The sequence below is a fragment of the Puntigrus tetrazona genome, chromosome 3, assembly GCF_018831695.1.
Source record: "Puntigrus tetrazona isolate hp1 chromosome 3, ASM1883169v1, whole genome shotgun sequence".
NCBI classification, from domain to species: Eukaryota; Metazoa; Chordata; class Actinopteri; order Cypriniformes; family Cyprinidae; genus Puntigrus; species Puntigrus tetrazona.
In genome coordinates, this window is record NC_056701.1 from 7,713,175 (window position 1) to 7,725,528 (window position 12,354).

At 38.5% G+C, this 12,354-nt stretch overlaps 1 protein-coding gene across 10 annotated transcripts in view; it reads left to right on the forward strand.

The window, feature by feature from the left end:
- The window catches only part of baiap2a (BAR/IMD domain containing adaptor protein 2a), a 69,489-nt gene extending 57,144 nt beyond the window's left edge, over positions 1 to 12,345 (forward strand). Inside the window, exons 8-15 of one of the 10 annotated variants that reach the window (XR_006250506.1) lie at positions 300 to 545; positions 1,750 to 1,966; positions 2,294 to 2,495; positions 3,520 to 3,588; positions 4,583 to 4,736; positions 5,748 to 5,785; positions 7,617 to 10,400; positions 10,918 to 12,345. Coding sequence is in view for 9 of the 10 variants with exons in the window: in XM_043235702.1 (XP_043091637.1) it covers positions 300 to 545; positions 1,750 to 1,966; positions 2,294 to 2,495; positions 3,520 to 3,588; positions 4,583 to 4,736; positions 5,748 to 5,785; positions 5,932 to 6,100 (1,095 nt within the window). In the remaining variant the exon portion in view is untranslated. Of the gene's footprint in view, positions 1 to 299; positions 546 to 1,749; positions 1,967 to 2,293; positions 2,496 to 3,519; positions 3,589 to 4,582; positions 4,737 to 5,747; positions 5,786 to 5,931; positions 6,768 to 7,412 lie in introns of those variants that run through there. The other 9 variants (XM_043235708.1, XM_043235702.1, XM_043235706.1 and 6 more) reach the window with 9 other exon arrangements.
- Positions 12,346 to 12,354: the final 9 nt, after the last annotated feature.

Consider the following 12,354-nt stretch of genomic DNA (forward strand, 5'->3'; position numbering starts at 1 on the left):
CATATTGAACCAACCCTATTGAAACACCTTGGCAACCACTCGTATTGTGTGCAGAAAGTGTAAAAATCTAGTCACGATTTTGAAGTAGTAACAATAACTGTAGTAACTCTGGTGTTTTGGCAGAAACTACAGTTACCATGGTAATATTTTTTAGATAATGAACAAGTGTAGTGGTGTTCGGCATCTCTCTCTCTCTCTCATTCACTCGCTTACTCAGATTAGCACACCATTTATGGTCAAACGTTTCTAATGCGATCCCTAATAACCTATCTGTGATGTTTTTTTCCTCTTGTTTGTAGGGTAAGGACTTGTTAACCCAGAAGATCCCAGTGTGGCAGCAGGCCTGTTCAGACCCCAACAAGCTGCCCGACAGGGCCATGCTCCTCGCCCAGCAGATGAGCTCTGGATCTGGCACCCTCCTCTCCAGCCCTCTGCACTCCTCCAAGGGCAACCTGGTCATCTCAGATCCCATTCCTGGAGCTCAACCGCTGCCTGTGCCCCCTGAACTAGCTGCCTTCATGGGAAGTGGCCTGGGCCATCAGGGGGTTAGTGGGGAACATTTGCCTTCTGTTTGACAAGGATTTATTGTTGATTAGAACACACAAAACAGCATTTCAAGCGTCTCGTGTCTTAATATGAAAAAGTAAACGTTCATTTGCATACTGCAGCATTAGCCGAGCGTAGGATGATTCAACCTCTTTAAAACTCATTTCTGCAGGCAGTGCTTTAGTTGAGTGGCCCCTCGCTAGAGTAGAACGCTCACACAATGTTAATACAATAACTGAGCCTCCACAGCCATAATGCACTCTCTCTCTCTCTCTCCTTTTATCTGCGCTGCTGCCGGAGTGATACTCGTATATCACAGAGCTTGTTTAGAAGTCTGGCCTCGTCTGTTGGTTTAAAGGGGTCATGACATATAACTTTTTATTATTTTAATAATGTTCACAGAGGCTCGGTTGTAATGTTAATAGGGTTTTCGCACATATCAACCCTCATTTTGTCCCTCTGTTCAAAAAGTCTGTTTTTAAGGGCTTCTCCCTTAAAGGAGTAGTTCACCCAAAATTGAAAATTGACTAAAAATGTACTCGCTCTGAGGTCATAAAAAAATGCAGAAATTTAGCTATAATATCACTTGCTCACTGCAGTCAGTGGGTAATCATCAGAGTCCAAATTGCTGATAAAAACTTAAATATAATAAAAACCACAAGTAATCCACAAATTTAATCCCAAATCCAGCAAGATTCCAATCTATTAATTAACATCTTAATAAAAAATAAAAGGCTGCATGCTGAGAAACAAATCCGTCAAGATCTAAATCTTATGTGACACTTTAAAGTTACAATGCCTTAATGATTAATTTGTTTATTACAAACATGTAGCTTTTCACTTCACAAGCCATTAATGATGTTCTCCGACTGGTTGTCAGGTGGATTACTTGTGGATTATTTTGATGTTTTTAATCAGGTCTTATTTTATTAATTCGCTGCAGGGTATCCATCAGTGAACAAGTGATGCGATGCAAATTTTTTACAAATCAGTTCTGATGGTGAAACAAACTCATCTACATCTTGGATGGCCTGAGAGTACATACAAAATTATACTTCTGTCAATGTGAATGTCTCTACTGCTTCGTGTGTCCTGTTGTCAGTCATAGCTCAATAGCGTACACTTCATTCACAACTCCCAGGCTGAAAAATGTAGGCTTTTGTGTGTACGGCATAGCTTACTTGGCGATCCATATGCTTGCAGCGGCTAATGGGTCCTGATGGCATGTCTTTGGTGAACGGGACAACGGGAGTCCATGGAGACGACTACTGGACGGAGGGCGGGGTCTCTCAGGGAAGACCACCCTCTCCGCAGAATCAGTCTCAAACGCAGAGCCAACCCCAGAGACAGGTCAGCGACGTCTATTCTAACACCCTGCCTGTCCGCAGGCCCCAGCCGGCTAAAAACAAGACCACTGTGGGTAAGAGATGCCATCCCTTCTGCACATTTACCCTTGGGCACATGGGGGTTTTGAGCTATAAAATGATTTTTGATCTTCTAGGATTTAGTTTTTTATCCTCAGAACAGGGTAATTGTTACTAACTAAATTAAAAACCAAACTTAAACCATGGGGAAAAATTATGTTACTTTAAAATAAGTTAACACATTATTTAAATAAATACATTTATTATTTAAATAATAAATGTATTATTTTATATTTATTTATTATTTAGTATTTATTTATTCATTTACACCCTGATTTTTTTTTCCCACCCTAGTTATTATTTATCTTTTATTCTTTCTCTAGGAGAGACACGAACTCTGCCCAGGTCAAGTTCCATGGCGGCCGGTCTGGAGAAGAACGGACGTTCTCGGGTTCAGGCCATTTTCTCCCACGCCGCTGGAGACAACAGCACCCTTCTGAGCTTCACTGAGGGCGACATTATCACCCTGCTGGTGCCAGAGGCTCGGGACGGCTGGCACTATGGGGAGAATGAGAAAAACAAGATGTAAGCATTCAATGATGTGTAAATTAACAACAGAACTGAATGGGGGAAAATCTATTTAGTAATGCAAAATCAGAAGAAAACGAAATGAGTATTGAATGTCATTGCTTGGTTTTCTGGGTCTCTGGGTCCAGTCCATTTCAGCTTATTCTCCTGAGAAATAGACCCTAGTAATCTCCCATGTGTCTCCTCTAGAGTTTCAAAAGAGACGTCAAACTTTGCCGAGATTCCAAATTATACACATTTACTATAAACCCAGTATGCACATATCTCACCAAACACTTTCATTCTACCTACATCAGTTTTAGCTTAATATTAATGTAATACTATACTCTTACTATATATGGAAAAAATATATTTTTTATTTGGTTTTGAAGAGTTACTCCCTAAAATGAATATTTTATCATTAATCATTAACTCCCCCATGTCATTCCAAATCCGTAAAAGCTTTGTTCATCTTTCGGGACACAATTTAAAATATTTTAGGGGCCTTTTGACTGTCTAATAAACTGACAAATAAAATACACTGTCAGAGTACGAAAGACATTGTCAGAATAGTCCAGTTGCCATCAAGCTGGCAAGCCCATTAAATCCTACACTACACTACCCATAATCCTAGAGAGACTACCTACTTGGATCAGTCACTGTTTCCATGGAAATGAGAACCGCACTAAAGGAGCTTAGCAGCTCCTGCCAGTTCCCATGAGAGCTATTTCCCTACACCCTCTAACTACTTATTTATTTCCATACATTTAAATATTTTGCAATAAACAAAAACTCACAGTATAGCTGATATTGTCTGTGAGCACAGAGTCTTCTCCGGACAGCGGGTTCAGCAGAGATCAATTTGATTACAAGGTTGTTTTTCTCAGGAGAATAGTCTGAGACCCTGTCTGCTCCCCATTTAATCTATTTTCTATTTAGAAGAATATCTCTAAATAAACTGACTTATTAAACCATGCGTATTCTTCACAGTGGGTTTTAACAACTGTCATAGAGTTTTTAAAGAAAAGTTGTTTCATTTCAGGCGCGGCTGGTTTCCTTTTTCCTATACCCGAGTGCTGCCTGACAGTGACGGGGAGAAGTTAAGAGTCAAGTAAGTACCCTGCAACACTTTTTATACTCCGCATTAATGTGCATTTTGACAAATGAATCACTCATGGACAGATTTTGACCACGTTTGATGACGGTGAAAATGCAAATGTATTTTATTTATCCGCTATGTAGAAAAATATGGTGAGGTTATACTGAAAATGATCATATATACATATCTCTTTGCCTAAGTGTGGGCCACAGGTTTTGGGCTTTTCTTTTTCTTCTCTGGTGATTTGAAAGACAGATATTGTGCTCTTGCGCTTTGATTAAATCACTTGATTTAATCAACAGTATCTGATTATTAATCTGGTTATTTCACTGGACTATGGTTGGAATGCTCATTTCTTTTCTTCCCGTTTCTACACTTCTAACATCTTCACTGAGCTCATGATTAAAGGAAATGCGTGAAACGATGATAGCAACATTTTTATCATCGCAACCGATTCAGTTAACACGACCTCAAATGCAAAACGCAAATGTTCAAAATGTTGGAGTCTGTAAGATTTTTTTTGCGTGTGTGTTTTTGAAAAGGCTGCATTTATAGAATCGAAAATACAGTAAAAACAGTCGTACTGTGAAAAATTGCAATTTAAAATGTTTCGCCACAAATCATTGTAATAAGCTGATTTATTATTATAAATCTTATTATTATCAGTGCTAAAAAGAGTTATGCAGCTTAATATTATGTGCAATTAAAGTTTTTCATGATTCTTTGATAAATTGAAAATAGCAGCATTCACTTGAAATCGAACTATTAACCAATTCATGTAATAAGTAATTTAATGCATACTTGTTGAATTGTTTGAAATAAAATAAAATGTAAAAAATCTAACAGATCACGGCTTTTGAACATCAGTAGTTGGAAGTAGATGCTTGCATCTGACGATGCATTGTAATAAAGGGGTATGTTTGATACAGAGGAAAACTAGCCAGATACAAAACACATGTTAATGGCAGGTGTAAAGATGACTGATTGACTGACCTTCATCCTGTAGTCTTCACCATGGGAAGAGCAGCAGCACGGGAAACCTGCTGGAGAGAGAGGACATGTCCTTGCCCATGCCTGACTATGGTCTGACTGCCCGACTGTTGGCACAGAGCCTAACACAGACTCGACCACGTCCCTACAGCATGGCAGGCTTCGCACAGGTACACACACACACGCATATTAGCATTAGACAGGAATCTCTCGCTAATGTCTCCTTCCTTGGGATTTTTTCTCTTTTGACTGCTCAAAGCTTAATCTATGCGTCAGCTCTTCTTTAATCTGCTCCGTAAAGATTACTGCATGGGGGTTTCTATTAACATGCATGATTTTAAATGAATAGTTCATGCTAAAATGAAATTTCAGTTATCGTTTACTCACTTTCATGTTGTTTCAAAAACACATGACTTTCCTTCGGTGGAACGCAGAAGCTGTTTTTCGAAGCTTAGTTTTTTTCCATACAGTGAAAGCTTACTGCCCCAGGGCCAAAAAAAGCATCATAAAAATACTGTTTCACTGCAGATTGTAGTTGAAATATGCTTTTTGGGCATCAGAACACCAACTTTTATTCCCTTTCCCTGAAATCGTGATTCCAGGGGCAGATCGTCGATTAATAGTGGAGTTGTGCATGGTTTTTCTGATATAGTAAACTTGCTCAGTCGCTCACCTGGTGCATCAGTGCACTTGTCATGAGGATAGTTTGGATGAAAGATAAAAACGCGAGGTTACTCCAACAACCAAATAAAAGCACTGCCGGATTTGAATAAAACTGAATGCGCTTAGCACCACTCACTGGACATTTTTGATAGTATGGACAAGATAATATTTTGCAGAAATGGGTGGATTTTGTATGATATTCGAGTGAAGAGGAAGGTTTTATTTAAAAACAGTGCAGATAACTATTGTATAGTTGTACGGCAAACTTTATGCTGTCTTTGAAGGCATATCAGCCCCTGATTACATCCTGTTTTCACTCTAGGAAAATAGAAGCGAAACATTATAAACATTATTCTGCTTGAAGTGATATGAGAGTGAGTAAAAAGATGGCAGGGTTAGTGTTTTGTGTGAACTGTCCCTTTAATACACCGTGTTGATGCACACCTTGGAAAATTTCCCTCGTAAGCTGGAAATAAGCTCATAAGCCGCACTGAAATGTTGTTTTTTACGAATTCCAGCCAGCGCTAGAGGATTATGACAGTCAGTTTGCCACAAGGTAAGATCGGCTCTTAATGAACAGAAATGACAACACTTACTAATGAACCAGTTTTATAAATTTATCCAGAAATGCCAAAACTGTACTGCTAATTATACCTCTGTTAGTGAATAGTAGTTAATATCTCTGTTTTTTCCCTTTCTTAGCTCTTGCTTGCTTATGCTAAATGTGCAATGTAGTGCTGATATTTGTTGGGAGACCAACCCTGTTTTATCAGAATACTGTAAATGGTTTGACAAGAGAAGGTTGTGTGTCTGTCTGTTTGTCGTGAGTGGAGCGAATGAGCTGTTGGATTGTGAGATGCATCGTTGTTGACCTCACTGTAACCTCATTGTGTGTGTGATCCGTTAAGGTCAGGATCAGAGCTGCTCACACTCTGTGTACCCTGAACTCGCTGTGTCTAGAAAGCTCTAGTTGAGATTCAGTACACTTGTAATAATGTTTCAGGTTCAGCACGTTTGAAAGTATGCAGAGACAATAGTTTCATATCAATTTCTTCATTAAATTCGCATAGAAACGCTACAGTAATGCACTTACAATGAAAATGTGTTAGTTCTAAGGGGTTAAGCGTAGAAATGTGAAACTTGTACTTTCTTCAAAGCAGATAAATTAAAGCAAAATTGTGTGGATTTATGATTTTGCAGTTTCAAATGCATTATCAGTGTTGCTCCCGTTGATGCATTATTCTCTATTCAACAGTCCTCGGGTAGCAGAGTTGACTAGGTTAATAAAAAATGTTTTCAAAGGGTTTTTTTGTTTTTGTTTTTTTTGAAGGAATGAATACTTTCATTCAGCAAGGGCACGCTAAACTGATCAAAAGTGACTGTAATGAGATTTATAATTTTACCAAGATTTATATTTCAGATAAACGCACTTGTTTTGCAATGCAGCTTCTTTGATGAAATATACATATATATTATGGTTTTCATTTAAAAAAAAAAAAAAAAAACAGCAATTTGGCAAGATTTGATTTAATTTTTTTATGAAAACTATAATATATATACTAGAATTATGGCTGCTGAAAATTCTGCTTTAATTTATATTATATATAGAATACAATTATTTAAAATTGTAATATTTCACAGTATTCCCGTTTTTCCTTTTTTTTATTAAATAAATGCAACCCTGGTGAGCATAAGAAAAAAACATTTAAAAAATCATAAAAGACCAAACTTGGTTATTATGAAATTATTATGAAGATTGTATCACATACTGTTTCTATATTTTTGTTGGAGTCTGTGTGAACTGCAATGTCCTGCCTCATAAACGTCTGTTGTAAGTGCATTACTGTGAACCTGATTTAAGGAACAATTCGAAAGATTTATGTTGTGGATTGTAAATTGTATTTAAGCCTGATTATATCAAGATAGCTTTAAGATAGATCTTGACCTGACCTTTTACCAATTTTGATCTTTTGTCTTTTCAATTTGATCGCTGTCAATTGAAAAGGGCACTTTAATGTCTCATGGCACGTTCAGTAGCTGTGTAGTTTGATGTTAGACAGGATGAGAACTAAGCCCCGCCCCCACAGCCTTCACTCCTGCCCATTTGTGGCTGTCTTGTCTTTTCTTCATTTCTCTCTGAATGTGTCCGACCTGGCAAGCTTCCTTCTCTCTTTGTTCCACAGTTCCGATGGCAAATTGATTTCGACAGTGTGAACACAGACAGACTATCAGACACAGATCCGGATAGCACAGGGGCCACGCCCCTACTTTCCTTAGCCCCTCCCCTCTTAAGCTCTGCCTCCACACACTCCTCCTCCAATGGAAGGGGCCAGTCTCATCCCTCCTTTCTGTCCTCTCTTCCTCCCTGCGTCTTGCCGGGGCGATAGTGGCGGTCGCGTGTGGTGGGTCGGGGGGGAACTCTGAGAAGAACGACCGGAACGCAGTCCAACTGCTCGCCTCGCTGCTTTACGGACTCTGATTCGCCTGTAGTGACGCCGCTATGACATCGCTGTGGACTCCAAAGAGACTGCTTACCACTTCCCGTCTTTCATGCATGAGCACAAGTTTTGCTATGTGGTTGTTTTTTAAAAATGACATCCTCATGTAAAAGTGCCAAAAGAAAAGCAAATTTGGTCTTTTGGAGCAGCTCTCCTCATTCCGAAGCTCTTGCTGAGTGTTTTTCTAAGCAGATGTAATGGGAGCCTCATGCCAATTGAGGAATGTTTTTTCTTTTTTTCTTTTTTTTTTTTATTCTTTGTGGTTTAGTTGTGCAGAGTGTACTCTCTCTCTGTTTTTGAAGAGCATTTGCGTTTTGTGAATCCCTCATGTATTACCTGGTGCTCCTCTGGTCCAGAGGCTGTGTCGCTTTGTGCCGCAACAAGCTTAGATTTTCCTCCGATTCACCCACGAAATTGGAACGATTGGAAGGAAAATCAAAATTTTCACTCATTAAACAAGTGCCAAACGAGAGTGGACCTATGAAAGTGGAGTGAAGGTCGCATGAGCTTCAAAATCCTCGGGTGGGACTGTGCTGTTCGTCCAGACCGGCACGCGTCCGCTCTCCCTACATGCATGAAAGAAAAGTGCTCTGAGCAGAAACCTTTTCCCCCAAAAAACATCCCCGTTATCCTGCCTCAGACACCTTGAAGTATGGGATCAGAATAGTATCAAAATGAGTATTTTGACAGAATGATTCACAAATGTGTGGCCTGATTCACAAAAATCTTCTTTTGAAAGGTGTGTTTGCAAATTTATGAAACTTACGGATAACTTTGAATATAAATGTTGATGATTTCTTTCCTGAAAGCATTTGAGTAAAAAAATTAATATAAAAATGAAAATAATAATAATAATTCGCTTTTTGGTAAAAGAGTGATTTAGAAAGGTTTTGGTTGGAAAATCTATTTTTTTGTAAAAATACCAAAATTCAAGGTTTTTATTCCAAAATGTATTCTGCCATAAATAAGTCCGATTTTTGGTAAAATACTGATTAAGAGAGGATTTGATTCATAAATGCAATTTGTTAAAAACAAAAAAACACTTTTTTGTAAAATAGTCATTGAAATGGCAAATTTTATTTTGCATTTTTTTTTTGTTTAAATTTTTTTATTTATTTATATACTACATCAAGTAAATGCAATGTGACAGGGCCTTAGGCACCATTCGCTCAAAAATGACTTGTCTCCTCGTGTTGCTTTAAATCCTTTGCTTTGGTTTATCTTTAAAAATAATTTTTCAATGATAATTTGAATGAATCCTGAGAGGTTTCTTTTGAAAAAACAAAGTCCGGTAATTTATGGGTTTGTGCAACATAAGGGTGAATAAACAATGAACAGATTTTCATTTTTGAGTGATATCTTTAAATTGTGCCTTCGCGTATATACGATTTTTATTTTGTGAATATCAATCAGGTTACACGTTTATGCATCATATCGTGTGAATATATCAATTTTAGCTTATTCCGAGCCCATACAGAAGTGCCAGCAGCCCATGTCTCTAAAACATCCCCGTTGTAGTGTGTTTCCATGCAGTTTTAGGGTGTTGACTGACAGATCCTCTGGAGCTGTGGTGTAGTCCTCGCTGTGTTGATGTTCTTTTGTTTATTCTTTTTTTTTTCCTTGGAAAATAGACAAACTAGGAAAAATGCACAAGAAATCAGTGTAACAATCACATTATGCATGCTGAGGAGGAACATAGTGAACATTGACCTTGAATGTATGGTGACTTTTTACGAAAGGAATAAATAAATATCTATATATTAATAAAACATTTGTTCAAATGAGCTTCTGATGATTTTTAATTTGTGATCTTGCATTTGAGCTTCAATGGGTGCTGCACAGCTAACTGAGCAGAAAAGACCTTTATTCCATGATGTTATTTACTGACATATTATTTAATCAAATTTAGGATAAACCAAATAAATACGGCATGAGCAGTTTTGTGCCACCAGTGGTTAATATTATTCAGACTTTCTCACTTGCACCCACATACCAACTGGGTTAACCGCAAATAAAATGGCATTGTTTTGAGACCAACTACTAAGCAACGTTTCACGAACCTGAAGAGCACACAGTTCTAATCTAGCGTAACGTTTGTGTACTTGTGCATCATGACGTCGCGTCTGTATGAATATGTGTCCGTGTTTCTGTGTCTGTGCTTGCCTGCTCGCCTTTTTTCTACTTCTTCTAAATCTTCTAAGATCTGATCTACTTGAGGTGTATAAGACATGTCGGTTTTTTATAAGCATGCATCTTATATAAAGAACTGTGAAAGACTTGATATTGAAACGTGCTCTTCAAGAGTTCATTGTTTTCCATACACATCTCTTTACTAATTGGACCTCCTAACCAAACTGCTACGGGCAGACCTTTCATTTCGCACTATATTTTGAATCCATGTCATTACTAGAAGTGCGTTATTGACCCATCTACAAACATAAGACTGTGACGTCATCCATGAGCAGTCCAAAAAAAACAAAAAAAAGCGCCATGTCACAGAGCAAGTAACCTACTGTACGGCCATCGAACGCAACACTAACAGTCATGTGAATGCGGTGGTGGAAATGTAGCCATGCATAGCAGAGCTGAGCTCTCAGGTACAAACCCCTGGACTTTCTTTACTTTCCAGTTTGGGTCCTGAATTGTCCCGGTTCTGAGTGTTGCAGGACCTCCGTAAGTCACCTGCCTCCATCGCTGCTCAGCCAAACCAATCATGCCCTTTCTTTTAATTTTGGTTTTGTTTTCGACTTTCATTCACTGTGCGGCTTAAACGGGCAGTAGGGCTTCACAACTGTTTCGTCTCATGCCGCCACCTGCCTCTCTGGTTGGTCCTTGGCTTTTTTGTGTGTGAGCTGTAGTTCGCACCAGCCAGAGAGGTCACAGGTTGCCAGGAAATGGTGTTGGCGCTGGAGGTAACCCCCGAATCTAACTCTTGCATGCATCTATCACTGCTGACAGAAGTAACTATGTCTTGTTCCATTTGCATGCCTGCTCCAAACACCCTTCAGATACCTGTTCATAAGTATATGTCAAATGAATCACCGTATGCCTTTCAGCAGTACCTTTCTTCTGTATCCCAAATCAAAGTACAGTAGAGCTGTTTATGTGTCGTAGAGTTCAGTGGGTCACTGGCGCTTGCCGTTTTGTGGGCGTACTGACCGTGTTTGTTCTCCACCCCCTCTCTATCTAGTGACCGTTCCCTGGAGGTCTACCTCAGGCCAAGCATCCTGGACGACCGAACCGCTCCTCTCTACTACTAGAGGGGCCATGCAGTGGCCTGTGCACTCTGTCGCCCTCTTCTGTTCTGTCTGTGTCATTGCAGCAGCATGCGGAGGCAGAGCACATGAATTTACCCACAGGGCACGAAGGATAGAGCTGGTTGTGTTCTTAAAGGATTAAAATAAAGATCTTAACTCTGTAGCTACATAATTAACGGTATTTGTATCCACCGATTCACGTATTTCAAAAGTTAACAGCTTTTCTAAATGGATTTCTTTGTTGACAAATCAGGCACAACCTGAAACAATGACCGTGTGCTTTTTTTTTTTTTTTTTTTTTTTTTTTTTGCTGTTTGATTTTTTTTTTTGGAGGGAAAGTGTAAGCCTGATTGTTTAAACGTGAGAACTTTTATTTGAATGAATGTGAAAATGTAAAAAAAAAAAAAAAAAAAAAGTGTAATTTGGTAGATATTATTTCTATAAATGCAGTTCTATAGGGAAGCCTTTCTTTTTCTGTCAGTTATCTATGTTTTGTGGCACATGCCTCTATCACTCATTTCAGAAAGCTGATGAAACCTCTTTGCGGGGATCTTGACGCTGTGGTCGCTCTGTATTAAACAGACCACTGTGCTTTGCTAAAGTTCTAGTGATGCCTCTGTGAATTCTCTGTCTTTGCAGAGATCTGTACAGTTATATTAGATGCAATATATAGTGCAATTTTTCATGCAAGTGGCACCGACACAGGAACTGTGCCTTTTTCCTGTTGTTTTGTGCTCAATGCGGTTATCTGTAACTCCACTGGTGTAAGTAAAGGGAATTGCTGTTTCATTTGATTTTTGTACTATTATTTGCTCCTACTGTACTTTTTTTTTTGTTGTTGTTCTTTTCCTAGAAATTTCAATGACTGTTATAGATATATAAGGGGGTTTATTTGTCTTCACCTGCTGCTTTTGCTTTTCCACGTACTGAGCAATACTGCTTATTAAATATCAAAAATAGACTTGCTGAATAATAGTGAAAAAATTCAATTGCAGGTTCTGTAAATATATTTTTTGGTTTGTTTCGGCTTGAGGGACTGAAAAGCAGACTAGAGCGGTATACATAACCACTGATTTTCAAAAGTGTTACCGGAAAATACTATATCAGCTAGTTTAGATACTGCTATGAATTGCATGTTTTATATATTAGAGCATCTACTGTGGATCGTGTGAGGAAGGTGGGAACGTTGTGTGATTCTTTCGATGGAATGGAAGATTTTGTGTCTGATCAGCTTTAAAATCAATTTTACAATGTTTTATTTTTTGTTTTGGCTTTTCTGTTTATTCTTATTTATGGAGAACTGCACATGTATGTGAACATCCTTGTCTTTTCTGAAATAAAAAAGCAAATGTAAACTGCCACGCTTTCGA